Source organism: Callorhinus ursinus, unplaced genomic scaffold (assembly GCF_003265705.2).
Source record: "Callorhinus ursinus isolate GAN/ISIS: 27379988/994484 unplaced genomic scaffold, GSC_fseal_2.0 scaffold26, whole genome shotgun sequence".
In the NCBI taxonomy this organism is placed as follows: Eukaryota; Metazoa; Chordata; class Mammalia; order Carnivora; family Otariidae; genus Callorhinus; species Callorhinus ursinus.
The window spans coordinates 14,053,764-14,079,507 of NW_027397088.1; the positions used below are offsets into that span (position 1 = coordinate 14,053,764).

At 44.9% G+C, this 25,744-nt stretch overlaps 1 protein-coding gene across 11 annotated transcripts in view; it reads left to right on the forward strand.

The window, feature by feature from the left end:
- Positions 1 to 8,583: 8,583 nt before the first annotated feature.
- SIRT5 (sirtuin 5) overlaps positions 8,584 to 25,744 on the forward strand; it is a 34,072-nt gene continuing 16,911 nt past the window's right edge. The window contains exons 1-7 of one of the 11 annotated variants that reach the window (XM_025891026.2): positions 8,761 to 8,998; positions 11,989 to 12,099; positions 15,782 to 15,834; positions 16,530 to 16,680; positions 19,783 to 19,916; positions 23,086 to 23,311; positions 25,398 to 25,485. In XM_025891026.2, the coding sequence (XP_025746811.1) occupies positions 16,566 to 16,680; positions 19,783 to 19,916; positions 23,086 to 23,311; positions 25,398 to 25,485 (563 nt within the window). In that variant the 5' untranslated portion in view covers positions 8,761 to 8,998; positions 11,989 to 12,099; positions 15,782 to 15,834; positions 16,530 to 16,565. Of the gene's footprint in view, positions 8,641 to 8,750; positions 8,999 to 9,033; positions 9,233 to 11,988; positions 12,100 to 15,781; positions 15,835 to 16,529; positions 16,681 to 19,782; positions 19,917 to 23,085; positions 23,312 to 25,397; positions 25,486 to 25,744 lie in introns of those variants that run through there. The other 10 variants (XM_073877592.1, XM_025891027.2, XM_073877596.1 and 7 more) reach the window with 10 other exon arrangements.

The following is a 25,744-nucleotide window of genomic DNA, read 5'->3' on the forward strand; positions in this document are numbered from 1 at the left end:
TCTTTAACCCAGTCCAGTTGAACACCTTGTCCCCTGCCTTAGTGATTCCCAGCTGAGCTTGGAGGTGAGAGGCTATCTGTCCTACCAAATCCCTACAGATTCTAAGTTATTTCTCTTGATTTGGGCCCTTCCCATTTTCTCTCTGCCATTGATACGTGTATTTCTTGTCTATCTCCATGTAACAAATGAACCCAAAACTTAGTGGCTTAATACAAACATTTATTGTCTCACAGTTTCTATATGTCCCGAATACAGGAACAGCTCAACATGAAGATCCACAAGCTCCAGCCAAGTCTTCACATAATAGCAGCTCTAGCTGACCTCTTAGCTGGAAGATTGGAGCCAGAACCACAGAACTAAGCTGCTGCCAAATTCCCGACCTACAGACACTGTGAGATAATAAGTGCTTATTGTAAAATCATGCATCTTTGTAATCAATCTCTTACTCCACCCCAGTCCTCTGGCACCTGATCTAGTGTCTTATGCCTACAGTTTTCCTATTCCAGAGTATGATATCAATAGAACCATACAGTAAGTAGCCTTTTGAGTTTGGCTTTCCCCCCCCCCTTTACATAATGCTTTCGAGATTCCTCCCTATGGTTGCATAAGTTATTCATTTGCTCCTTTTTATTGCTGAGGAGTATCTCCTTGTAAGGCTGTACCACAGTTTGTTTATCCATTCACAGTTGATGGATATTTGGGTTGTTTCCAGGTTTTAGTGATTAAAAATACAGCTGCTATAAACATTAGCCTTGAGGTACTTCTGTGGACTTATGTTTCCATTTCTCTTGAAATACCCAGGAGTAAGATCAAAATGGATCACAGATCTAAATGCAAAGCCCAAACCTACTAAACTTCTACAGCAACATTTTTCAATAGAACTTTCTGTAATGATGAAAATGTTTTATTATCCTGTAACATTCAATATAATAGCCAGTAGCCACATGCGGCTATTAAGCCCTTGAAATGTGACTAATGTGGCTAAGAAATGGAATTGTTAATTTTATTTAATTACATTTTTATTAATTCAAATTTAAGTAGCCACATTTGACTCGTGGTTACCATATACGACAAGGCACTTCTAGAGGAAAACACAGAAGAAAATCTTTGTGATTTCTGTTTAGGCAAAGATTACTTAGGGCACAAAAATCAAATCATAAGTCATGTATTTTTTTTATAAACTGGACTTCATCAGAACTTAAAGACCTCTGTTCCTTGAAAGAGGCCTGTAAGAAAATGAAGAGACAAGTAACAGAGAAAATATTTGCAAAACAAATACCTGGCTAAGGAAATTCACAGTTTAATAATAAGAAAACAACCCAATTAAAAAAAATAGGCAAAATATTTGAACAGACACTTCACCCAACAGATTAAGATAGCAAATAAGGACATGGAAAAATGCTCAGCATAGTTATTCATTAGAGAAATGGAAATTATCACCATGTAATACACCTTATACTTAATAGAATGCCTTTTTTAAAAATGATTTTATTTATTTGAGAGAGAGAAAAAGAGAAGCAAACTACAGAGAAAGATTTAAAAGATGCCTTTTTTTAGTTGACATATAGTTAACATACAATCTTATATTAATTTCAGGTGACAACGTATTGATTCAACAGTTATATACATATTACAGTGCTCACCACAATAAGTCTAATTACCGTCTGTTACCATACAGGGTTATTACAATATTATTATTATTATTATTTTAAATACAATCTTTTTTTAAAGATTTTATTTATTTTTTTTGAGAGAGCGAATGCGGGTGCATGAGTTGGGGGAGGGGCAGAGAGAGAAGCAGACTCCCCGATGAGCAGGGAGCCCAATGCGGACACTCGAGCCCAGTTCCCTGGGATCATGACCTGAGCCGAAGGCAGACGCTTAACTGACTGAGCCACCCAGGTGCCCTATCTATCTATCTAGATAGATAATCACATCTTCTTTATCCATTCATCTATCAATGGACGCTTGGGTTGCTTCCATATCTTGACTATTGTAAATAATGCTGCAATAAACATAAGGGTGCATATGTGTTTTTAAATTAACTCTATACTTTTTTTGAGTAGGAAAACGCAACATCATAAATTTGTCAATTCCCCCTAAATTAGTTTATAAATTTAACTTGATCTCTTAAAAAATACCAATAGAGGGGCGCCTGGGTGGCTCAGTGGGGTAAGCATCTACCTTTGGCTCAGGTCATGATCCCAGGGTCCTGGGATCGAGTCCCGCATCTGGCTCCTTGCTCAGCGGGAAGCCTCCTTCTCTCTCTGCTGCTCCACCTGCTTGTGCTCTCTCTCTCTCTGTCAAATAAATAAATAAATAAAATCTTTTAAAAAAATACCAAGACAACTTGGCTTTTAGGCATGGGCAGCTTTTTCTAAAATCCATAGGGAACACATCAAGGACAATTGTGAAAGGAATGGTAAGAGAAACTTCCAGTTAGGTGCTGTAGAATGAAGAGCTCTTTACTCTTCATTTCCCCCTGAGACCGCTCCAAGATGGCAGTAAAGGAAAAACAAAACAAGAAAGAGTGTAAGCTCACTCGATCAAAGAGATTTGGGGGGAAAACAGGAGATAAGAAATAGTAACAAATTTGGGAGCAATGGGAAGATGCTGGAGGAATAGATGACTGGACCTGAGAAAGCTGCATGCAGACGTCTGCCCAAGGCTTGCAGCCGGGAAGAAAGCTGATTTACTGGTTCATGCCACAGGCTCTGGAGGGCTTAGGAATTTGAGGTACCAGGGAGCAGGAAAGGTGGGGCTAAATGTTGGGACTGAAACCAGGGGGACTGATTGAAAGTTTGTAAAAAGAACCATCCCAAACATCTCTCCCCTCCCCGCTCTCCCCTTTGGTCTCTTTCCCACCCTCCCCCTCCTACCCCTTGCACAAGGCAAAAGGTTTATTCTTTGGAAAAATTGCACCAGACTTGGGGAGAACTCAAGGATTCTAAGCAGAACCGGGGGGAGGGGGTACTGTACTAAAAAAAAAGAGAAAACAAGAGAGGATTCAGAGAAAGGATTCTGAAATTTTAATATTCTAAATATTAAGTCCTCCCCCTCCCACTGCACCCCAAGCATTCTTACACAATCCGGCAAAAATCTCTGGCAGGTAGGAAAATATCCTCCACCAGCCGGATGCTATATAAGTCTTCTTTATTTTTTTTTAAAGATTTTATTTATTTATTTGAGAGAGAGAGAATGAGAGATAGAGAGCACGAGAGGGAAGAGGGTCAGAGGGAGGAGCAGACTCCCTGCCGAGCAGGGAGCCCGATGTGGGACTCGATCCCGGGACTCCGGGATCATGACCTGAGCCGAAGGCAGTCGCTTAACCAACTGAGCCACCCAGGCGCCCTATAAGTCTTCTTTAAAAGACCCAAAGACCTCAGAGATGGACATTTTTGTCCCCTGCGCCCCCAAGTGAACTAGCTCTGTCCTTATCCAGTGGCCCTACAGTGAGGTCCAATGGTGGACACCTCTTCCTCCTCCCACACCTTACGTATCTGATCACATTTTTAGAGTCTTATTTATGAACAGATAGTCAAGGATCACCAGATATTTGAGGAAAGTCTTCAACATGAAAGACAGACCAAAACAGAGAAAAGCAAGTCAGGAAAAATAGTACAGTGTAAGGAGCAGATGAAAAGAAAACATACACCACACACACACACACACACACACACACACACACACTCTAATCATGGATGTATCAAGGTACTAATTGCAAGGTTTCTGGTTGTCTCAAGCTTTTGGCTGAAGTTCAGAAGGTCGAGGACAAAGTAGCTAACAAACACCCCCACCTTTTCAAAGAGAGGTGCTAGACCATTCATGTGTAGAGGGGCACAGTGGCCAACAGCCTGGGTGCAGGTGCTAGAATGTCTGGGTCCAAATCTTGACTCTGCCCTTACTAGCTTGTGATCTTGGGCAGATCAGCTGACTTTTTTGTGCTTTGGTTTCCTTATCTGTAAAAAGAAGATAATCAAAGCACCCACTGACGGGGTCATCGTGAGGATTCAAGGAGTTCATAATCCATGCGAAGTGTTCAGAACGGAGGCTGGTACTTGACGGAAAGCTCGGTGAATGTCAGCTTTTGTTACTGTTATGCATTATCAGCCCCTTACCCACCCTCAGGCGTATAGAAGGAAAGGCATTATTTGAGTATAGTTGTTAAAATGTAGGTGTCTTTCCTGTACCATCATGGGGGAGCACAGGGGAGTCTGTCCTCACCTCCAGCCAACTGAGGACGGCGCTTCAGTAAGCACCCAGAGAGTTTGACCTGTGTGCCCTGTTGCTGGACGGATTTGGGACTGATACTCGGTATATTCCTGAGAAAGCCTGAAGGTGAGAAGATGGGACTAGACAGGCTTGAGGTGGCACAACAAAGAGGGTTGTGCAGGAATGCCTTCATTTCTAGGGCTTGGCAGGGAAAGGATTTATACACATTTTTCATGGGCTGGATATGGCCCCATGGAAGGGGAGTTGGCTGGTGGTTTTCTTGGAAAGGGTCCTGTTTCGTGGGCTTTCTGCCAGGGGAGAGATGGCCTCAGCCAGCAGAGGTTCAAGCCTGCCAAGAGGCAGAAACTGAGGGGGCCTTGATTACGTCAGGGGAACTTTGGCTAAATGAACCCCCCACACTCTACAGTCTCCCGCAAAAGGAAGAATGGGCATGTGGACACTGCTGGGACTTTGATCCTTATCCTTGAAGTATCTGGAGACCAAGGAGCAGGGTAAAGAGGAGAGATGTCCTCGAGCCTGGACCTTCCCCACCTAACCCACTCCTCCCGCTTCTCAATAAGTGGGAACAGTTTTCTGTTCAGTAGGAAGCACTTGTAAGTGTGGAGAACAGGGATACCTGATCTCAGGTAGAGGGAGGCACGGAAGGAGAACTACCTCTGCAGATCAAGGTGGAAGTGAAAAGACCCAACTGGGAAATTCCCTTTGAGTGGGGCCACTGGGACACACTGCCATTCTTCCAATGGCTTTAAAAAGATAAAAGGTATTGCATCCACAAAACAAAACACAAACAAAAAAAGTACAGTTTTTAAACATGGAAAGAAAGAACAGGGCTCTTGAATGTGTTAACCTTAAAAACAAAACAGTTATTTTACCAGCAAAAATGGGTTTATTCAGGAGTAGAAGCAGAGAATTGCAATTCAGGACACGCAAGCTGCCGCCAAACCACAGGCAAGTCCAACAAAAGGGAGGGGGAGAAAACGTTATTTTATGGAGAAGGAAGAAGCTGGGAATGATTATTCTGAATGAAAGTCCATAGGACAAAAGCAAGAGTTCAGGGTGATGAAATGTTCTCACTGGCTGGGTTGCAGGGCCAGTGGATTTCTTGTAGGAGATGCAATGTACACCTTTTCCTTGTTGGGGCTGGTAATTGATGATTCTTTCCTATTGGCCATCCTTCTGTTGGGGCCTGAAATTGACAACACTTCCTTTGGTTGATGTTGAGTGGTAAGGCTCTCCCTTCTATCCTCTGGACTCTACTTTAGTGAGGTTTCCTTTTATTAATAATCACATACATAAAGAATAAGGGTACTGACTCCCCTACACCCCGCCAGTCCAACTACCAAAAGATTGAGTCCTCACTGCTCCAGATTGCTGTCTGATGTCGCCTTTCCCTAATGACCTAGCTTCCCTCACCGCAGAGCATGCAAACTCTTACACCCCCCATTTCCTATCTTCCACCGCTCACAGCTCAGTTATTTGTGTTAATTTTATTTCTTAAGCTTGAGCTGTGTGCATTGTTGCTGTATCATATGAGCCCATATTATGTGCAAATGGGCCAACCAGCTAACAGAGGAGAGAGCCACGGCCTTTGGATGCTGTGTGTGCCAGATCCCTCTTAGGACAGGGTCACTCTTGGTGTTAACCAGTCCTCTAGCCTCATACTGAATCCTGAAGAACCTGGGCAGAGACGGCCTTGGTCTCTTGTTTCATGAAGGGCCCAAGATGCATGGGGCTGGTGGACTGGGGGCATGGGGCTGAATCTTGCCTTGGTGTGTTATTGTGGAAACAGGCTGGAGCTGGGAGATGGCAGATAGGAGAATCTAGTGGGCCTGGGATTTTGCACAATTTCTCGATTGTGTGTATATCTCCTCTAGTTTTGCATTCTTGATGTCTATTTTCTTGCTGTTCTCCCTCAGTATTGAGTAAAACCCTTGGGAAGTGTTAGCCTTCTTCTAAGTATGTCAAAATCAGTCAATCAGTAAAGGACACCCAGCCTAGATGTTTACGTCCCCATTTGCATTTGTACCAGGGGCTTAAAGAGGGCAGTCTACCCCTGAGGGGCAGCACGATAATCAGCAAAGTGAGTGACTCTGAGAGGATAAAAAAGTCAGGGTTGGGAGATTTTCTTCCCAGAGGTAAAGTTTGGCATGTCTGAATCTCACCAGAGGGAGGGAGGCAATAAGCAGTACCTCCCAGCATATGTGCTCCTCAACTCCTATATCACCTTCTTGGTTATGCCAGGAAAACCTCTGTCAACAGGGTGAGTTATGGATAAACTGCTTTTGCTTGTTTATTTTTGGTTTGTTTTGTGTTGCTAGAGACTCATAAGCAACATAAGAAAAAAAGAAATTTACTTCTTCATTTTGGTAAAGATAGCCAAGCCATTATCCTCTGAATTCTAGGCTGCTTTCCTTCAAGGTTGCTCATTTATTCATGTAACATATATTAAATGCTTTAATAAATTGGGTATCCACTGTCAGGCACTGTGAGGGACTGGAAATTCCCTGGTGAGCAACCAGAGACTAAAAGGTCATCTTCAGGGAAGCTTACAGCCTGGTGGGAGAGAGAAAATGTAATCAAATAAACAGAAATACATTTGAAATCTTCCCTGGGATAGCTGCTCTGCTGTTGTTGGATCCTGTATCAGGAACAAGGGATCTCACCTAATGGGGGGTTAGGGAGAGCTGGGGTCAAAGAAAGTTTCCTTGAGGAAGGGACAAGTGAGCTGAGACCGGAAGGATGAAAGGAGCTACTCTGGAGGGAATGGGGAAAGAACGTTCCAGGAAGAGGGGACAGTCGCTGTTTTGGAAGAACAAGGCCATCAAGAAATTAAGCTGGAGTTGCTTGAAAGATGGAGAGGCTGGTGGCTGATGCTTCAAGAGGAAAGGTCAGCTGTTCCAAGCCTGGAAGAAGGGAATGGAGTGGAGGGGTGGTGTGGCGGGGAGTTGTAGGTAGTAGACTCTGGGACCTTGATGAAATGCCATGCCTCAGAGGTGGCTGAACTTGTGGGTGGTGGCAAAGGGCTACATGTCGGGCCTTCAGACCAGGGAAGGTTGTAGTGAGGGGCACTGGGCCCCCCCAACTCTCCCTGCACTCCAGTGTCTGAATGAAGGGAAAGATGAACACCTCATGACTAATCTCTCACGCACAAAAAGCAATCGACCAGCACCTTAATGAGAGGCAGTAGATGTGGTAGCCTGGATCTTTTCGTCTGGGGCCAAATCGCTTAGGTTCAAATCCTAGCTCTATCAACAGCTTTTCTGCCCTGGACAGTTACTTGACCTCCCGGGGCTTCAGTTTCCCCACCTGTAAAGTGGGGATTACAGTACCACTTTTATTAAGTGGTGGGGAAGATTTAAATTGGCTAAGTGTGTTAAGTTCTTAAAAGTGTCCATCACAATGTCTGTGCCATATATATGTTAGGGAAAAGTCAGCCAGATGTGAGGCCCTCCTCCAATAGCTTTTTTTTTTAAAGATTCTATTCATTCATTCATTCATTTATTTGACAGAGAGAGACAGCAAGAGAGGGAACACAAGCGGGCGGGGGGGGGGGGGGGGGCGGAATGGGAGAGGGATGCGGGGGTTCCGTCCCACGACCCTGGGATCATGACCTGAGCTGAAGGCAGACATCTAAGGACTGAGCCACACAGGTGTCCCCCCCCTCCAATATCTTTGGACTCCCCAACTCCATGAGGGGCTGGTACAGCCTACAGGAACAAGAGGGGTTTCCAAAGTGGGCTGAATTTCCAGCCAAACTAGGAAGTGGTTGAGGTTTGAGACGGGAAAACAAATGTTAAGGTAACATTTTTTGTTCCCAAGTTCTCGGAGCATCTCCCGTTCAGATCCATCAGCATGCCCATGAGCAATTCCACTGTAGGAAAAGTAGTGCAAGTGGCAAGCCTGAATCAAAACTGAGAAAGAGTAATTTTAAGGGGAATGAGACACGTGGAGCCACATGGGTCACGGAGACCTAGAGACCCTCAAACTCTTCCCTTCGGACACGCAGGTAAAGATCACAGTGGGGATGCCTGGGAACCCAACGAACCATCACTGGAAATAGCGTTTCAGGGAGAGCTGCCCCAACATTTGAAATGCTCTGTCCTTAAGTTGTGTAATCCAGCTGCGGGCTCAAACAGGAAAGCAGGTAATAATTCACGACATATGAGGGATGCTCACAAAGACGCAGCAAGACACCGTCCCCTGCCCCGCTCCGCTGGCCCACAAAGCAACCGTCGCTGGGGCACAGACAGGAGCCAGGAGCGGGGGTGGCCCGCGGGGTTCGCCAGCGCCGCCACGCTGGGTCTCCGGCAGGGGCCGCTGCAGCGGGGCAGGCGGGCCGGCCCGCCCCTCCCCCTGCGGCCCGGCCCGCCCCCGCGCCAGGGCCGCCGCCGTTCCCGCCTCCTGCAGGTGCGTCTCTCGCGGCCCGAGGGCCCGGCGGCCTTCCTCGGCTCCAGCCCGGGGGGCCCGGCTCAGCACGCGCACCGTCCGCGACCGGGACCTCCGCGAGACGGGACGGGGCAGGGGCGGTGCCGGCCGGCGCATGCGCGCTCCCCCCTTCCTGAGTCCTTGACGGGCGGGAGAGCGAGGGGGAGGGGAGCGCACCCCGCTTCTGCGGGAAGAGCTCCCCCCTCCCGAGGGCTGGGCAGCGGCACGTGCGGAGCCCCGAGCCCCGGTGTTGTTCGGGCATAGCCTGCGGGGCAGCTGCCGCCCGAGAGACGAGGGAGGGGGCAGGAAGCGAGGTTCCAAAGTCACGCGGCCGGAGCAGGTGGGCCTCGTAGGCCGCTGTGAAGGGGGAGCCGCGGGAGGGCTCTGAGCGGAGCGTCCCGTCTCAGTGGAGCCAGTGTGGCCACTGGCAGCAGCCCGAGTGGCTGATGATGGTGGCCGGGCTGGTGGCTGCGGGCGTGGGAGGAGGGGCCGGAGCAGGGACGGAGTTGAAAGGTGCAGCCCTCAGAACTTGCGGACCAGCCGGGCTGTGGAGTGTGAGCCGTGAAAGGGAGAGGTCAGGTTCAAGAAGATGCCTAAGGCTTTGCGGGGAGAAGGTGTGGGGAAGGTTCCGAAGCTCAGGTGGGGCTGTGTGAGGTGGGAGCCGTTTGTTGGACATTGGAGGGGGGATGCAGTCTGGAACCCTGGGAGGATGGGAGACCCAGAGAGGTAGGAGGAAAACCTGGAAAGCGCGGTGTTGGGGAACCAGAAGAAGCGAATGTTTGCTGGAGAGGTGATCAAGGGGGTCAGAGGCTGGACATGGCCAAGAAGGAGGAACCAGACGACCATTGGGTTTAGCAAGGTGGATAGAGGTCTCTGGTAGCCTTGACAAGAGCAGTTGGTAGAGGGGAGAGAGGGAATGAGTGTGTCCGTGTTCATGGCAGGGGACTGGTACATTGCGCTTACTTAGCTCAGAGGGGTTAAAAAGGTATTTGTGTAAGTTTTTGCAGTTCCTATTTTAAATCACTGTTTTTCCTAAAGTTTTTTTTTTTTTAATCTCGAATTCCTGATATAACCTTTCATTTACTGTATTTTTCAGAATTGGTAGGGTGCCACAGGGAACATACGGACATTTTTCTTTTTCTCTAATTCAGTAGGTGATTTCAAAAGTCTGGTTAAACAGGGGACTGCCATTCACCCAGAGTAAGCTCCTGTGTTTGGGGGAACCAGCCCTACACCCAGAAAGCTCCCAATGACTGTTTGCTGAATGAGTTTATTTTCTCCCCTGTGGTCTGTCTGCCCACCCTGAAGATAAAAGGCAGAGTAATGGAATGATCCACTGAATCAGCACAGTGGTGGCCTGTGCTGCTAGAGAAATTTGCTTTTCCTCTTGAACAGGACTGTAAGCTTGTGGAAGGTAGAACCACGGCTCACCCTGACCCCCCAGAAAAGCAAATAAATGTTGGCACAGAAGATGCTTCCAGTAAATACTTTGTGGGAGCATCTGAAAATAGTCTTATGTTCTGAGCATTTCTGATCTAGGAGTACATTTCAGGTGGCACTGTTCAAAAACATGTCAATGTTTTGTATTGATTTTATTTTATTACTTTTTAAAGATTTTATTTATTTGAGAGAGAGCACCCAGAGGGAGAGTGAGAAACAGACTCCCTCCCATGACCTGAGCCGAAGGCAGACGCTTAACCAACTGAGCCACCCAGGCGCCCCAGATGTTTTGTATTTAATCTCTACTTTGTTTGCACATTCACTGAAAGACTTGCAGACATCTTTTAAATTAATGGAAAATTTAGCAAAACGTTTCCCACATTCTTTAAAAAAAATCATGTGAAGTGTTCACTAATAAAACAGGAAGGGGAATGGTTTCTTGAGACCAGAAATTTTCTGATTCATTACTTAAGATAGATGTGAAGAATTTAGATTCTACTAATAAATTAATAAGTTAGTATGATAAAAGATTTGAAATACAAATAATATACATGTTTAGAAAGTTTTAATTGTATTATAGTCCACGAGTGTGTGGATACATGCATCTATATATGTATGTGTCATTAGACATAATTCACATGAGAACTAAAGCTGTTTTCCCAAGAAATACTTGGTGATTGCATTTCCTAGGCAAAGAATCTAGAAACTAGTGATTTTTGGAAATGTTGAAACATGAGCAAGTAATACTTTTTCCTACTTTATTATTTTGAGTTCAGTGTTATGGTGAAAGTAATTTTACTACTCAAGAATGAAAACTTTTGAGTAGAAAAACTTAGATGAAAAATTAGTAACATTTTACCCAGATAATACATCCTAATCTTGTCAATCATACAATTAAAAATTCCTTAATCTCATTTTTTAAAAAATTTTCTAAAGATTTTATTAACTGATTTCTATACCCAATGTGGGGCTCAAACTCAAAACCCCGGGATTCAGAGTTGCATGCTCTACCGGCTAATAAGCCAGCCCGGCACCCCAATATTCTCTAATTTTTGACAACTGTTTATAATTAGCAACAAATTCAATACTCATGCTCAGAATAGAATGAAGATTTGTCTTCATTTCATAGCTATTCAGTAGAAGACCCATCACTGAGACCTTTTTGCAGAAGAACTTTAGACAAAGAGCAATATCGCTAGTTGCTTTATGTTGATGCCTCGATTTTAATTCCTTACATTCTTTAAAGTTCTTAATGACTTTTAAAACCCTACCTTCATGTCTGAGAAAAAATATGACCATTTATTCAGGAGTTATCTAGAAGTCTTTGACAGTAAGTAGGAAAGTTTGCAAACGTCTGAAAACCTACAGAAGAAGAAAAGCATTTTCTGGAACAAACTGATGTCTCCAAATTTAAGTATTAGAAAGCAGCAGTGGAATCAAACATCTTCATTTTTGAGAGAAATAACTAAAGGCATATATTAAGCTAAAAATGATAGCGTAAGTAACTTTATACTATACGTAAGAAGGTTTTGGTCAAGCTAGGCAGTATTGTGAACTTTAATTTTCCCAGTTTTTATCAAGATGTGCAGGTTTAACAGTCATCATCTATGACAGTATTTTAAAGCCTCAAATGGATCTGAGATCCTCAAATGAATCTTTTCTTGATAATTATTGACTCTGGGTGATGGAAACATGAGAGTTCGGTTTTTGTATATGTTTAAATTTTTCCATAATTAAAAAAAATAAACTATCATAACACCTCACTTGTTCCTTACTGAGGTGTTTCAAATCATAGTTTTTCCAAATAAATTGGAAGTTTGTCAAAAGCCTAAGATGCCCATGCTGGTTGAAAATCACGCCAAGCCATTTTCCCCCACGTCCTTTAAACAGGGCACTGGGGTGATCTTCATGATGGTCCAGCATCCCCAGTGTTGCGGTCTGCAGGCTGCTCCCCAGGGTTCCAATGCGTCCAAGTCAGCCCACCTTCTCCTCCAGCAGCCGGTAAGTCAGATGCCTTTTTTGGTCTTCCCTCGGCTCTGACCTGCATTCCTTCTCTGCAGAAAGGACTCCAGGCAGCTAGAGAATCTTGTCCCTCGAGGTTGTTCTGGAAACCAGCGCTATACCATTTTTCTCTAACCTACTCTTTTTCCCAATTCCAAGCTTCTTGTCTAGTCTTTTTGATCACAGCAGAGACAAGTTATGATGAAAATTTGTCAACATGCTTCTTGTTTTTAAGTGAGGTTTACTGAAATACAACTTACGTGTTATGAAATTTCATTCTTCTTATTATATAGTTCCATGAGTTTTTGAAACACCACAAAATAAAGACATAGAATTTTCTTGGGGCGCCTGGGTGGCTCAGTCGTTAAGCATCTGCCTTCGGCTCAGGTCATGATCAGGGTCCTGGGATCGAGCCCCACATTGGGCTCCCTGCTCAGCTGGAGGCCTGCTTCTCCCTCTCCCACTCCCCCTGCTTGTGTTCCCTCTCTCTGTCAAATAAATAAATAAAATCTTAAAAAACAACAACAACGTAGAATTTTCCACTGCTTTCAAAGAGTTCCCTGGCCCTCCCTCTCTCCCCCAACCCCCAGTCCCTGGAAGCCATGGATATGATTTCTGGATGTGATTTCTGTACCTATAATATCGTATAAATGGTCTCAAATAGTTTGTAGGTTTTTTTGTTCTGGCTTCTTTGGCTTAGCATAATACTTTTCTTTATTTTTTATTACTTTGAAATAATTTTGCAACAGAAATGTTGCAAAAGAGTACACAGAGTTCCCATATACTATTTATCCAATTTCCCCAAGGTTAACATCTTACCAAACTAGAATACAAGGATCTAAACCAGGACACTGACATTGTCACAGTATTATTTGCTAATTTTGCAGACTTCATTCAATTTTGCCACTTCTCCCACTAGTGTCCCTTTTCGTGTCTTGAATCCAATCCAGAATGCCACAGTGCATTTCTTTGTCATGTCTCCTTGGTCTGCAACCTGGGACAAGTGCCCAGTCTTTATTTTTCATAAACTTGGTAAATTTTTTTGAAGAGTACTGGCCAATCTTGCTGTAGACTGCTTCCTCAATTGGAGTTTGTCAGATGTATTCTTAATAATTAAATTGAACTAATGCATTTTGGGGAAAAATACTACAGAAGTGATGTTTAGCCCTTCTTATGTCCTCTAAGGAGGTAGGTGGAGTCAGTATGTCTTATTACTGGTGATGTTAATTTTGATCATTCAGGTAAGGTAGGGTCTGCTGGGTTTTTCTTCTGTCGAGTTACTATTACATAATACTTGAAGAACTCAGCCGTGTTTTTGCATGTATTAACAGTTTTTTCTTTTCATTGTGGAATAGTATTTCATTGTATGGATGAACCACAGTTTTTTAATTTTGTTTTGTTTTGTTTTTACCCCTTTATAAGTTGATGGACATTTGGTTTGCTTCCATTTTTTTCTGTCCTGGCACTATGCAATGGACCCTGGTGTTCTCCTGTTGACCATGGTGTTCACAGAACACCAACATCAGACAAGGCTCCCCCATGACCATGGTGAATCAGCACAAAAACAAGACAACTCTGTAATTAGGTCTGAAACAACATTTTTTAAACCACAAAAAATGACACAACATCCCCCTATACAGGCTAATAGGAGCGAGTGCTGCTTCTTGATCCCAACTCGAGCCGTGTTTCACTCACTGTACCTTTTAGGTAAGATGCACTTAGATAACGAAGGTATCCTGTCTCCTGACGGCTTGCAGTCCAGAACAAAGACTCCCTAACCTTCCTAACACAAGCCCCGATCCTGTAATAAACCCTTTCTATCCCTGTTCCTGAGACCCTGCATGTCTTCATAGCGTGTTTCTCTCTCCTTGCAACTTGCTCAACTACAGGTGTGTTTGTGGTCTTTCGCTGGAGAACCTGGACACTGGAAACAACATTCAAACACATGTATTGAAAATCCCTGCTGTTCCTCTTGTCTCTAAACATCTTATTTCCCACCCAACCTTCAACTCTTCTTACTAATTAATTGGGAATTCTTCCCTTTTTTTAATGCAAATGCAGATCAGTACTGTGGTTTATACTTCTATCTCCTTCCCTTTCCCTTACAAAACGCTATTGCGTCTGGCTTTTTCCCCTCAACATTATTTATTCTGGAGATGTCTGTCAAGGTTCTAGAGTCTTTGGGTGCCTGGCTGGGTCTGTTGGTAGAGCATGCAATTCTTGATTTTGGGGTTGTAAATTCAAGCCCTATGCTAGGCATAGAGCTTACGTTAAAAAAAAAAAAGTGAAAAAATTAAAGGTTAGAGAGAATGTCTTTCTTCTCTTTTTTTTATTAAGCATGTGAGATCTGCACATTGGAATGATTTGTGGAATAAATCTGATTTGGCACTAATAGGCTTTTAAAATTTTTTTATTTATTTAATTTTTTTAAATTAAAAAAATTTTTAGTAACAGGTTTTTGAGCCTCATCTTCTAGACATTTATTTTTAACCTCTCTTAATATCCTCTGCCCTGGTGGTATCAGCCATCACTTCTGAAGTCAGTGAGCTATCTGCTTATAAATACTGAATCAACCAGCAAACCACATTTAATCACTTTGTTCTTTTCTTTTAAAGATTTTATTTATATATTTGACAGGGAGACAGCAAGAGAGGGAACACAAGTAGAGGGAGTGGGAGAGGGAGAAGCAGGCTTCCCGTGGAGCAGGGAGCCCGATGTGGGGCTCGATTCCAGGACCCCGGGACCGTGACCTGAGCCGAAGGCAGATGCTTAACTACTGAGCCACCCAGGCGCCCCTCATTTGTTTTTTTTGTTGTTTTTTTTTTTATTCATGAGAGACAGAGAGAGAGAGAGAGAGAGGCAGAGGGAGAAGCAGGCTCCCAAGGAGCAGGGAGCCCGATGCGGGACTCGATCCCAGGACGCTGAGATCATGACCTGAGCCGAAGGCAGACGCTCAACCATCTGAGCCACCCAGGCGCCCTCATTTGTTTTTTTTTAAATCGTAGTAAAATACACATAACCTAAAAATTTACCCTCTTAACCATTTTTAGGGCAACAGTTAATAGTGTTAAGTACATACATTCACATTGTTGCATAACCAATCTCCAGAATTCTCTTTATCTTACAAAACTGAAACCCTATGCCCAGTACTTTTATTTTTAAACTATTTTATAGTTCACATACAGGAAAATTAACCCATTTTTAGTGTAGTGTTCTATGGGTTTTGACGGACACGATCATGTAACCACCACCGTAATCAAGATGTAGGACAATTCTGTCACCCCTGAAAATCCCCTCATGCCCCTTTATGTATTCACTGCTCCCTGCTCAGGTGACCAATATTTTCCATCCCCATAGTTTTGTCCCTTCCAGAATGTCCTATTGGTAGAATCATACACACATCCATTTTTGTCGTGCAGTGTATTGTGAATGTGCCATTGTTTATTGATCTCATCCCTCATAGATGGACAGTTAGGTTGTTTCCAGTCTCTTGCTGTTAATCACAGGGATCTAAAGAACAACTATAGATATGTCATTTTGGATATGGGCAACTCTCACTGTTTTAAAATTTTCTGCACTTGGGATTGCTAGGTCAGAGGGAAAATGTACTTGTAATTTCGGTAGGTTGTCTTCCAAAGGGATTATAAAGTTTTGATAAATGTGTTATTTTTCTGTTTTCTAGATCTACAGACCTTTAATTCTGAGTCCTTCCAACAGTTTACCCACCAGATAGAGGTCAGCCCTGCCAATTACCCTCTTGGTGTCATTGATCCAAATATTGTCCTTCTCTCTGTCTGTTTTTCTTTCATAAAATTCCTCAGGGATGGATCAAAATTTACTAAATGTGCTTGAAGTCACAGGTTGCTTTGACTGGATGTCCTCTCGATCTTATTTGTTGTCATACGACATGTCTCCCCTGCCTGGTTCCACTCTCAGTTAGAATTTACATTCCCATAGAAACGGTATTTTGACCAAAAGTTGAGAAGACCTACCTTTTTCTTACCTTTTCATACCTTTTAAAAAGCAGCAGAACTTGTGTTTCAAATGAATTTTCGCATCTCACCCCTTCCCCAGCCTCTAAGGCAGTGTTTCTCAAACTTGAGTTCATTCATCAGAATCAGCTGGGGACAGACAGACATGGGCCCCCACCTGCAAAGTTTCTGATTCAGTGGGTTTGGGGTAGAGCCCCTGACTTTGCATTTCTAACAGGGTCTCAGGTGCTGTTGCTGCTGGTGGTGTGGGGACAAGTGTTGGAGAACCACTGTACCAGGGCCCCTGGGAGTGCTTGAGAACACAAATGGAAAACAGTTGCTTTAGAGGAGGAATACCATCAAGATCTGATACTCATGATTTTTGTAAAGGGCATTCTTACATATTTATATGTACAAATACAAGTTGATTCTGTTTGTTTCTGTGGTTTTTTCCCAAAGCCCCATCTCAGGAATTAGTACCACAAAGAAAACCTGATGCAACCTCTTCAGATTGTCCCCCGCCGATTACTTCACGGGCTGTATTGTGGACTGAAGTCTCCAGCCTCCTCTGGAACCCGGATTTGCCCAACAATGGCTCGACCAAGTTCAAGTAGGTCTTTCTTAGCCTGCCACCCCTTTGTCTCCGGTGGAATTTGGAGAACCTGAGAGTTCCTGCACTTTGACGGGGGAATGTCTATAGTGGAGTGGGTGCTGGGCAGGATTTTGGAGAAAGCCACAGTGCTGTTCTCTCCTCAGGCAAACCCCTTCCAGGATAGGGTCTGGGATAATCTCTCGGTAATCAAGTTGAAGTCCTTTGGAGACATTGTATTGCTTCTCCTAGAATATTTGCACTCAGGCTTCTCACATAGGACTTGTCTTTTAAAGCCCTCACCTCTCAGCAAGAGGGGAAAGCTGTCCTTCAGGGTAATACCGAGTTGACTGTTCTACTGCAGAGGTAGGGTTCCTGTCTCTACCCGGGCCCTTAGTCTGTAGTGAATATAGAGCCTAACAGATTTATACAATAAAGGATCTTTGGTGGGCCTGTGAAACATGCTTTAGCATGGCATCGAAAGGCCAAGCTGACCGCTTTGAGCCTATCTTTTTAGATAACTTTTTCTAATACTGCAGGCGTGCTCAGACAGAGCAGCTCCTCCTTCCATTTTGCCCAAGCTCAGGAACGGAAAACAACCGAATCCCTTGGTGTTCCTGGCTGTGGAGAACAGGGCAGGCTGCTAGAGGCCATGGGGGACCCGCAAGTGTGTGCCTGACTTCTGCCCAGAGTGGGCCATCTGGGTTTGGAACTGCAAAACGTCCTGGGGGATTTTCCCTTAGTAGTTGAGAAATGCCTTTTTTTCTTTTCTTCCTCTTCTTCTTTTTAAGATTTTCTACCACATTAACATTATTATATTTACATCCTGTTTTCCAAGAGCCAAACCTCAGTTGACCGTTTTGTGTCTAGAAGTTGCTTAAAGTGGGACTTTAATAGAAGTCATTTTGACCTAGGACCTACTCATCAGTAGAATGACAGAGTTTACATTTCAGGTAAAAAAACAAACAAACAAACAAATATTTAGGGCTAGGGAAAGCTTTATGGGTGAACTTTGAAGTCCTTGAGGACATTTGTAGGGTTGGAACCCAGGAGTCACACAAATAGTCCTTAGTAAAGTACTCTTACCTTTTTTTATTAAGCATCTTGTTCTTTCAGGAGATTAGATTAGACTGCACACTCCAGTCCACCCAGACTGGGTTTCTTTTTTCAAATTCTTCCTAGTGGGACAGCTTTGGTGTGCCTCATTCGTCACACTGGTCTAACTCCAAAGGGGATATAAGCATGGGCTGAGCTTTGGCAGGGTTGGCAAATGGTTGGGCTGGTTATGCCACAAGGGGACAGTGTGCCTGCACCATCTTCAGTGCTTTGGGACTTAGGCTGCCGGGAAAGTGATCCCAGGGAGCTTCAAGAATGTGGCTGGAGAGGGAGTTGGAGCCTGTGCTGCTTTGTTTCTGAGAGTCTGCTTTTACTCCCTGTGCCTTCTTCCCAGCAGCCAGAGAGGAGGGGGAGGGGAGAGGAGATGGGGTCTTTATTAAGATTCTCAGTCATGGGCCAGTCGTGGGGGTGACTCTGGGCTTATGAGGATGAAACCTCGGAAGGGAGGCGTTGATGCATGAGAAACTAATGGGATCTGTCTTACCAGCTCGGGGCACAAAATGAAGCCACATGCTCGTTCCTATCTAAGTTGTCTTTCTGCCTCCACCGCACTAGCTCTCCTTTTTTCCAACCTGCCTGTCCTGGGTTCCGTCTCTCAGGGGATGCTCGTTCATTCCAGGGATTAACCTTGTTTGCCATTGCCTGTGCTGGTCCGGCATTTGCTTCTCCCCGGGGCGGTGGGGGGCGGGGAGGGCAGAAGAGGGAGTTTCTCAGCTCTGTACTGCTTAGGCCTGGCCTGCTGGGGCCGCAGCACTTACGTACCCTGCAAATGAGGGCCTGCAGAGCCACGGTGCCTGGGACAGAGGGGTGTCGCTCAGACACATGCCCTGTCCTAACCGAATCTCTGTTGCCCAGGAGCAACAATGACATTTCCGAGTCTAGTTCCTCATTCTAAACCTGGGATGAGGACATTTGTTGCGGGGGCAGATTCTACCTTGTAGTCCATGCACAGTGCTTGGTGCAGAGCCTGGGGCACAGGGAGTCCTCCTCAAATGGCGGTTGCTGCCCCTGATGGACAGAGATCAAGTGGGGGAATACCTGGATGTGCAGAACAAGGCACTCCGTCCCAGAGAGCAAGCTATAGTCTGTGACCATGGTTACCTGCTGTCACGGTATTCTCTGTGTTCAACTCCCTTCTGTTATCCCAAGCCCCTGGTGACGTCTTGTTGAAAGGTCCAACTCTTACTTGAATTGTAAAGGAGAAGCCTATGTGTCCAGGTTTGGAGCAGAGCATCTGTTCACCGGGGAGGGGGCCTCACCCTCACCTTGTAATGATGTCTAGGGAAGCTGAAATTAACAAGATCCCCAAAGGGAACAGAAGTTGGAAGGAAGGGAAGGCCTTGAGTCCAGTGGGCGTGAGGTCAACCCCCCCTTCACTAGCTTGTTTTTACTGTTATGAAGGAGGATGCTTTCCCATCCATTAGCTTTTAAAAATCTTTGTAACAGCCTGCTGTCGGGAAGGCCCTACTGCGCACATCAAACAGCCAGGAGAGCAGAGGGCTGGTCCTTCCTATCACTTTTCACAGGTGGATGGATGGATGGGAGGCAGAGCCAAGATTCAAAGCCAATGTTGTGTACCCTGCTTCTTTCTTTAAGATGCTTTACACTCGTACAGCAGGCCGCGTGGACGGCGTCTTCATGGCACAGGAATGATTTTTTTTAAGGATGTATTTATTTTAGTTTATTATTTTCTTAAAAGATGTATTTGAGAGAGAGAGCATGAGCGAGAAGGGCAGAGGGAGAGAGAGAATCTCAAGCAGACTCCACGCTCAGTGCGGAGCCTGATGCGGGGCTCAGTCTCTCGACCCTGAGATCACGACCTGAGCCGAAACCAAGAGTCGGTCGCTCCACTGAACCACCCAGGTGCCCCTGGTACAGGAATGATTTTTATTTGGGGATCCTAAAGTATCATTTCACGCAAGATCAAGTCAAAATATGATCAACTGATACAGGATATAAATGCCCACACGGTACACTGGATTTATAAAGATTTTATTATCTCTTTAGATATGGCTGATTTTCGGAAGTTTTTTGCAAAAGCAAAGCACATGGTCATCATTTCAGGGGCTGGTGTTAGTGCTGAGAGCGGAGTCCCAACTTTCAGAGGAGCCGGGGGATACTGGAGAAAATGGCAAGCTCAGGTGAGCAGTGTTTCCAGAATACTAAGGAGTTCTCCTGAATGAAGCCTTGGCAGAGTCTGATGCCCGACGGAGGGGACAAAGTTCCGAAATTAACCACGACTCTCGTCTTGGTTATTTGGGCAACAACACAAAGTGTGTATGATTAAGGTCTCAGACGTAAGCAAAACAGCTGCTTTCCTTACTTTCCAGATCTGTAGAGATTGTATTTATTCACGTAACAATTTAGATTTCTTCTAGTAATTAAAGTGGAGTCGGAGAAATCATGTTTAGCATAGTTCATCACTTTTCTACAGATATTGAAATTAAGTATTACACATTTTTAAAGTTCCTGTGAACTTTTCATATCTTTTTTTAAAAGATTTATTTATTTATTTGAGAGAGAGAGAGCGAGCGCACAAGCCGGAGGAGGGGCAGAGGGAGAGGGAGAAGCAGGCTCCCTGCTGAGCAGGGAGAGTTTGATCCCAGGATCCCGGATCATGACCTGAGCCGAACTGTAGCAATATTTCTAATACTGTGTGATGAACATGACTGTAATGCTGAATGCCATAAAGATACTATACCCATTCATTAGTGGGTAGACCAGCTACCTTGAAGCGACTTTATCCATTGCACTAGGTACCATAAAGCAGTCATATTGGTGCTTCTTCATTATCAGCATATGAATTTTCACACATAAATAAATATGAATTTTTTCACCTTTTATTTATTTGATGTCTACTGTTAGTAATATGTATATCATCTATGGTGTTTTGTATCATATATAAGAATATTGATGTAGGCACTGACTGATGATTCATGTTGTAAAGGGACAATGTAATTTTGGTATGGATACATACGGGACAGCACAGTAGGTGTATTTTCTCTTATGATTTTAATAACATTTTTTTCTAGTGTACTTTATTGAGGAACAGTATATATACATATAACATACAAAATATGTGTTAATTGACTGTTTCTGTTATTGGTAAGGCTTTCCGTCAACAGCAGGCTATTAGTAGTTAAATTGGGGGATCAAAAGTTACATGGAAGATTTTCGACCACACAGAGGTCAGTGCCCTTAAGCCCCACATTGTTCAAGGATTAACTGTACATACAATAAAACTCACCAATTTAAAGTGTGCCATTCAATGAATTTTAACAAGTGTAGCCACCACCCGCCATCCTGGGCCCAGAATATACCTTTAGTCCTTATGCATTCAGCTTCCTTGCCTCCCCCTGGCCCAGGAAACCCCTAGTTTTGGAGTGTAGGAGGTTTTTGTCTGTTTTTATTTTTTTTTAAGATTTTTTATTTATTTATTTGAGAGAGAGAGAGCATGAAAGAGGGGAGAGGGAGCTCCCACTGAGCAGGGAGCCCGACGCGGGACTCGATCCCAGGACCCTGGGATCATGATCTGAGCCGAAGGCAGAGACCTAACCAACTGAGCCACCCAGGTGCCTAGGTTTTGTCTGTTTTATCCATTGCTCTGTCCTCAGCTCCCAGAACTCTGGCACATGTAAGTCTTGATAGACTTTTGTTGGTTGAATGAAGGCCATCATAAATAGTTACTTCAGTACATGAATTCCAATTTTATTTATTTATTTTTTAAAGATTATTTATTTATTGAGAGAGAGAGAATGATAGAGAGCATGAGAAGGGGGAGAGTCAGAGGGAGAAGCAGACTCCTCGCTGAGCAGGGAGCCCTATGCAGGACTCGATCCCGGGACCTGGGGTCATGACCTAAGCGGAAGGCAGACGCTTAACCAACTAAGCCACGCAGGCACCCTGAATTCCAATTTTAGTAGGTAGTGTCTTGTTAAGTGAAGGGTTAATGAACATACCTTTCCTCCCCTATTAAATGGCTGGCAAATGTGTGGGATGTTTTTTTTAATTTTTTTTTTACTTATTTTATTTTTTTTAAATTTTATTATGTTATGTTAGTCACCATACAATACATCATTAGTTTTTGATGTGGTGATCCAAATGTGTGGGATGTTTTGTCGCCTCTCTGCTGCCCTCCAGCTGAGCCTGTGGAGGTAGATGGGGGGGATCATTGCCTTAAAGGTGAAGGAGGGGAGGAAGGAGCACTGAGGGCCATTAGGGTCCCACAAGAGAGAGGAACAGTCCCTGAATTAGAGGAGCAGGGAGTGGGGGCTCAGAGGGGTTCAGGGGGCTCTTCTAGAGGAGAGAGGTGGTCAGTGGTGTCAAAGCAGCTCAGAGTTTGTGGGGAAGCAAAGAAGTCCATAGAACGTGTCTGACACCAGCTCTGTTCCAAGGATACATGTAGACATGTTCCCATGGCACCTGTAAACTGCTTCAGGCCACTCGTGGTGCGTGGAGGGCAGGAAGGATGTACAGGGTGGATGTGGATAATCCACACCATAGACATTTGCTCCCCATTCACTCCCCAAATGAAGGCTGACTCTACCACCAGGTAGGAGGGTGACCTTTATAGTCAAACAAAATGCGTAACACCACCACCACCATAATCGAGAGATGGATTATTTCTTTTTTTTTTATTTTAAAGATTTTATTTATTTATTTGAGAGAAAGAGAGAGATAACGAGAGACAGCACAAGCAGGGGGAGAGGGAAAAGCAGACTCCCTGCTGAGCAGAGAGCCCTACGCGGGACTCAATCCCAGGACCCTGGGATCATGACCGGAGCTGAAGGTAGACGCCCAACTGACTGAGCCACCCATGTGCCCCAAGATAGAGACTATTTCAGTCGTTGCCAGAGGTTCCCTTGTGGCCTTTCCCATAGGCTTGCAGCCCCAGACAACAATGACTCTCCTCTCTTTCGCCGTGGATGAGATTTTTCCCATCCTAGAAGAGGAATCATCCTTTAAAAATATATTTTTATATATTCTGTTAATATATATCCTGTTTTTTATTTGCATAGTTGCATGTATGCGTGTAGTTATAATTATAGTTATAAAAAAACTGAGTTTCTCGGCTATGGCCATTATACCTTAAGTGGGCATTTTGCATTTTCCTTTTTTTTCCTGGATAAATGAAATCGACTTCCTATATATTTGGGGGCCCCTGTCCCGAGTCTGCCACACCGCGCGGGCCGCTGGCAGGTGTGTTCCAGCTTGCTCCCTCCAGAAACCGCCTGCTTCTGTGGCCCAGAGCATTAGTGCATCCTGGCCTTCCCTCTCTGACTCCCACTTCTCCCCCCTCCGCCCCACCAGGACCTGGCCACCCCGCAGGCCTTTGCGCGAAACCCTTCCCTGGTGTGGGAGTTCTACCACTACCGGCGGGAGGTCATGCTGAGCAAGGAGCCGAACCCCGGGCACCTGGCCATCGCTGAATGTGAGGCCCGGCTGCGCGGGCAGGGCCGACGGGTCATGGTCATCACCCAAAACATTGATGAGCTGCACCGCAGGGCTGGCACCAAGAACCTTCTGGAAATCCATGGTGAGGGGCCCTCGCGCGGGGAGGGGAACCAGACTTCAAAACACAAGTCCTGCCATTACCCCCCCAATCCCCAGAGGCACTGAATCAGAATCTGCATTTTGACAAGATGCCCCAGGCGTCTGGTGTGAGCATCACACAGCAGGGGTGCAAGTGCCCAGCTGGGCTGAGGGGAAATGGGAGGCTGGGGGACCACTAAGACTGGCATTCTTGGGGGTAGCCATTTACTTCCCCTTTGTCCCCAGACGGCTCTCTCCCCCGAGGCTGTGCTTCTGCTTAGCTGGCGAGCCTTTAGGGAAGCTGCCAGATCAGTGACCTTCATTGCTGCCAGCCCACCAAGTTTGTGACACCCGAGGAGTTTGTGTTGTATCCTGCTGCCTTCCCTTCTCTGCCCTTGAGGACATCCTTCTTTTCCCTCATGTACTCTCCTATCCTCTGCCCACAACCCCCCGGCTTGGAGCTTACCAAAAATCTAATAAATTCATTCATACAAGGGCATACATGGGTATGCAAGATTTCTTCCCAAGGGCATTTGTATTTAAGAGCCTACCAAACTTCCGTCCCAAGGAATGCATTTCTAATTTCCAGAAATTCCTTCTGGAATTTCCAGAAGCAGTGGCCGCGTGGGGAATGTTGCTGGTTTTTGTGAGTGTGCAGTGACGTTGCCCATTTTTGCCTGGGATCACGGCAGTCGAGCACTGTTCACTTGGGTCCTGTCTTGTGTTTGCGTCCTAGCAGTAGGACGGACTGAGTGCCTTGTTGGCACCTTCTTTCACAGGGTCTGTCCATGTGGCCCATTTCTCTGCAGTTTCAGAATGTAGGTGGTGTCACTTGCCATGCATAAATGTATAAAATGGCGATGTTAACACCTATCTTATGGTTGTTTTAAGGATTAAATAAGATAATATGTGCATCTTAGTTGGAACTTTGGGGGTTGCAGATGAGTAGAACTCTCTTCTAATTTAGGTAAAAACAAAAGAAAGCCCTGCCTTTCATCAAACTAAAGATGCCATCAGTTTTAAGATGCATCACGCCCAAGGCGGGGCTCAAACTCACAACTCTGAGATCAGGACCTGAGCTGAGATCAGATCAGATCTTCCATGCTCTGTGCCATCTTGGGGATCAGTGACACAGCATTTCCTAAAAGGCTGCTCCTCTCTAGTCTCCGGGTTCCCTTCCAAGCTGTTGACACTCTTCCTGCAATGTCCGATACCAGGTCTTTCTGGCTCTCACCGAAACGTGTCCGTGGAAGGGTTCTAGACAACAGCCAGAACTCATTGTCCTCCTCAAATGGCCCTTCCGTGGTTCGCCGGCTGAAATGCCCAGGGCTGGCCTTTGTCCCATCAGGCCACCGAGAGTAACGGATTAGGTACCATGATTGGACCAGTCTGGAGCGTGGGCCTAAGCTTGTATTTTGGGATGCGATTGACAGCTCCTTCCGCACGGATGGGGTAGAAGAGAGATGGCTCCCCAAGGAAGGAATGCTGGATGGAATGGAGGGCTACACATCCACTCTGGTGGGGCCGGGCTCAGTGCAGTGCTGGGCACAAGGCGAACATTTGATGAATTACAGTCACCGTTACCGGCTTAGCTCAAGAAATGGTCACTAATTTTAATAATTATTTGCTTCATGTACTAGTTGATTATGTATTTATTGAGCAGCTTTTGTGTAAAAGATTCAAAATTCGTTAGGTCAAAATTAAGATTTTGCAAATACATCCAAGATATGGAACCTTTATCAATCATATACGTAGTAAACCGTGCCCTTCGGTTTACTTTGGCTTCATCTGCCCTACTGAGCACTTCAAATCCACCTGCACATCGAGGTCATTCGAGAGCTCCTTAGTCATGTAGTAAGTGATTTTATCTCTCTCCTTTCCAGATCTCTGGACTCCAGAGAGTCCAGAAGGTAGATGCCCTCCGCTTGCTCAGGACCTCTGCACGCCTTTGTATTTCCCTTGATACCTAGGGCAGGCCCATTTGCTAACATGAACTTATAAAAACTCAATTATTTGGTACCCCTTCAGACATGGAGACAGTTGCTCTTGATTATACTAAATTCTGGTCTTGTTGAATTCATGTTTTTCAGGTAGCTTATTTAAAACTCGCTGTACCTCTTGTGGCATTGTGGCTGAGAATTACAAGAGTCCAATTTGTCCAGCTTTATCAGGGAAAGGGTAATTATACTGCCCTCCAGAACGAGTATGTGTTGTTTTCTCTTTTCAGTTGAACATAAATGTAAGGAAATTGAACTTTAGCCTGGGATTCCCATGGATATTTGTGAGAAGTAAGACTAGATACAGTACACCCATCTGATAAAAGAAATATCTTGCTAAAAATTTACAATGCTAAGTGAAAACCACAGGATCTGTTATCTAACATGATCCCAACACACACACACACACACACACACACACACACACACACACACACACA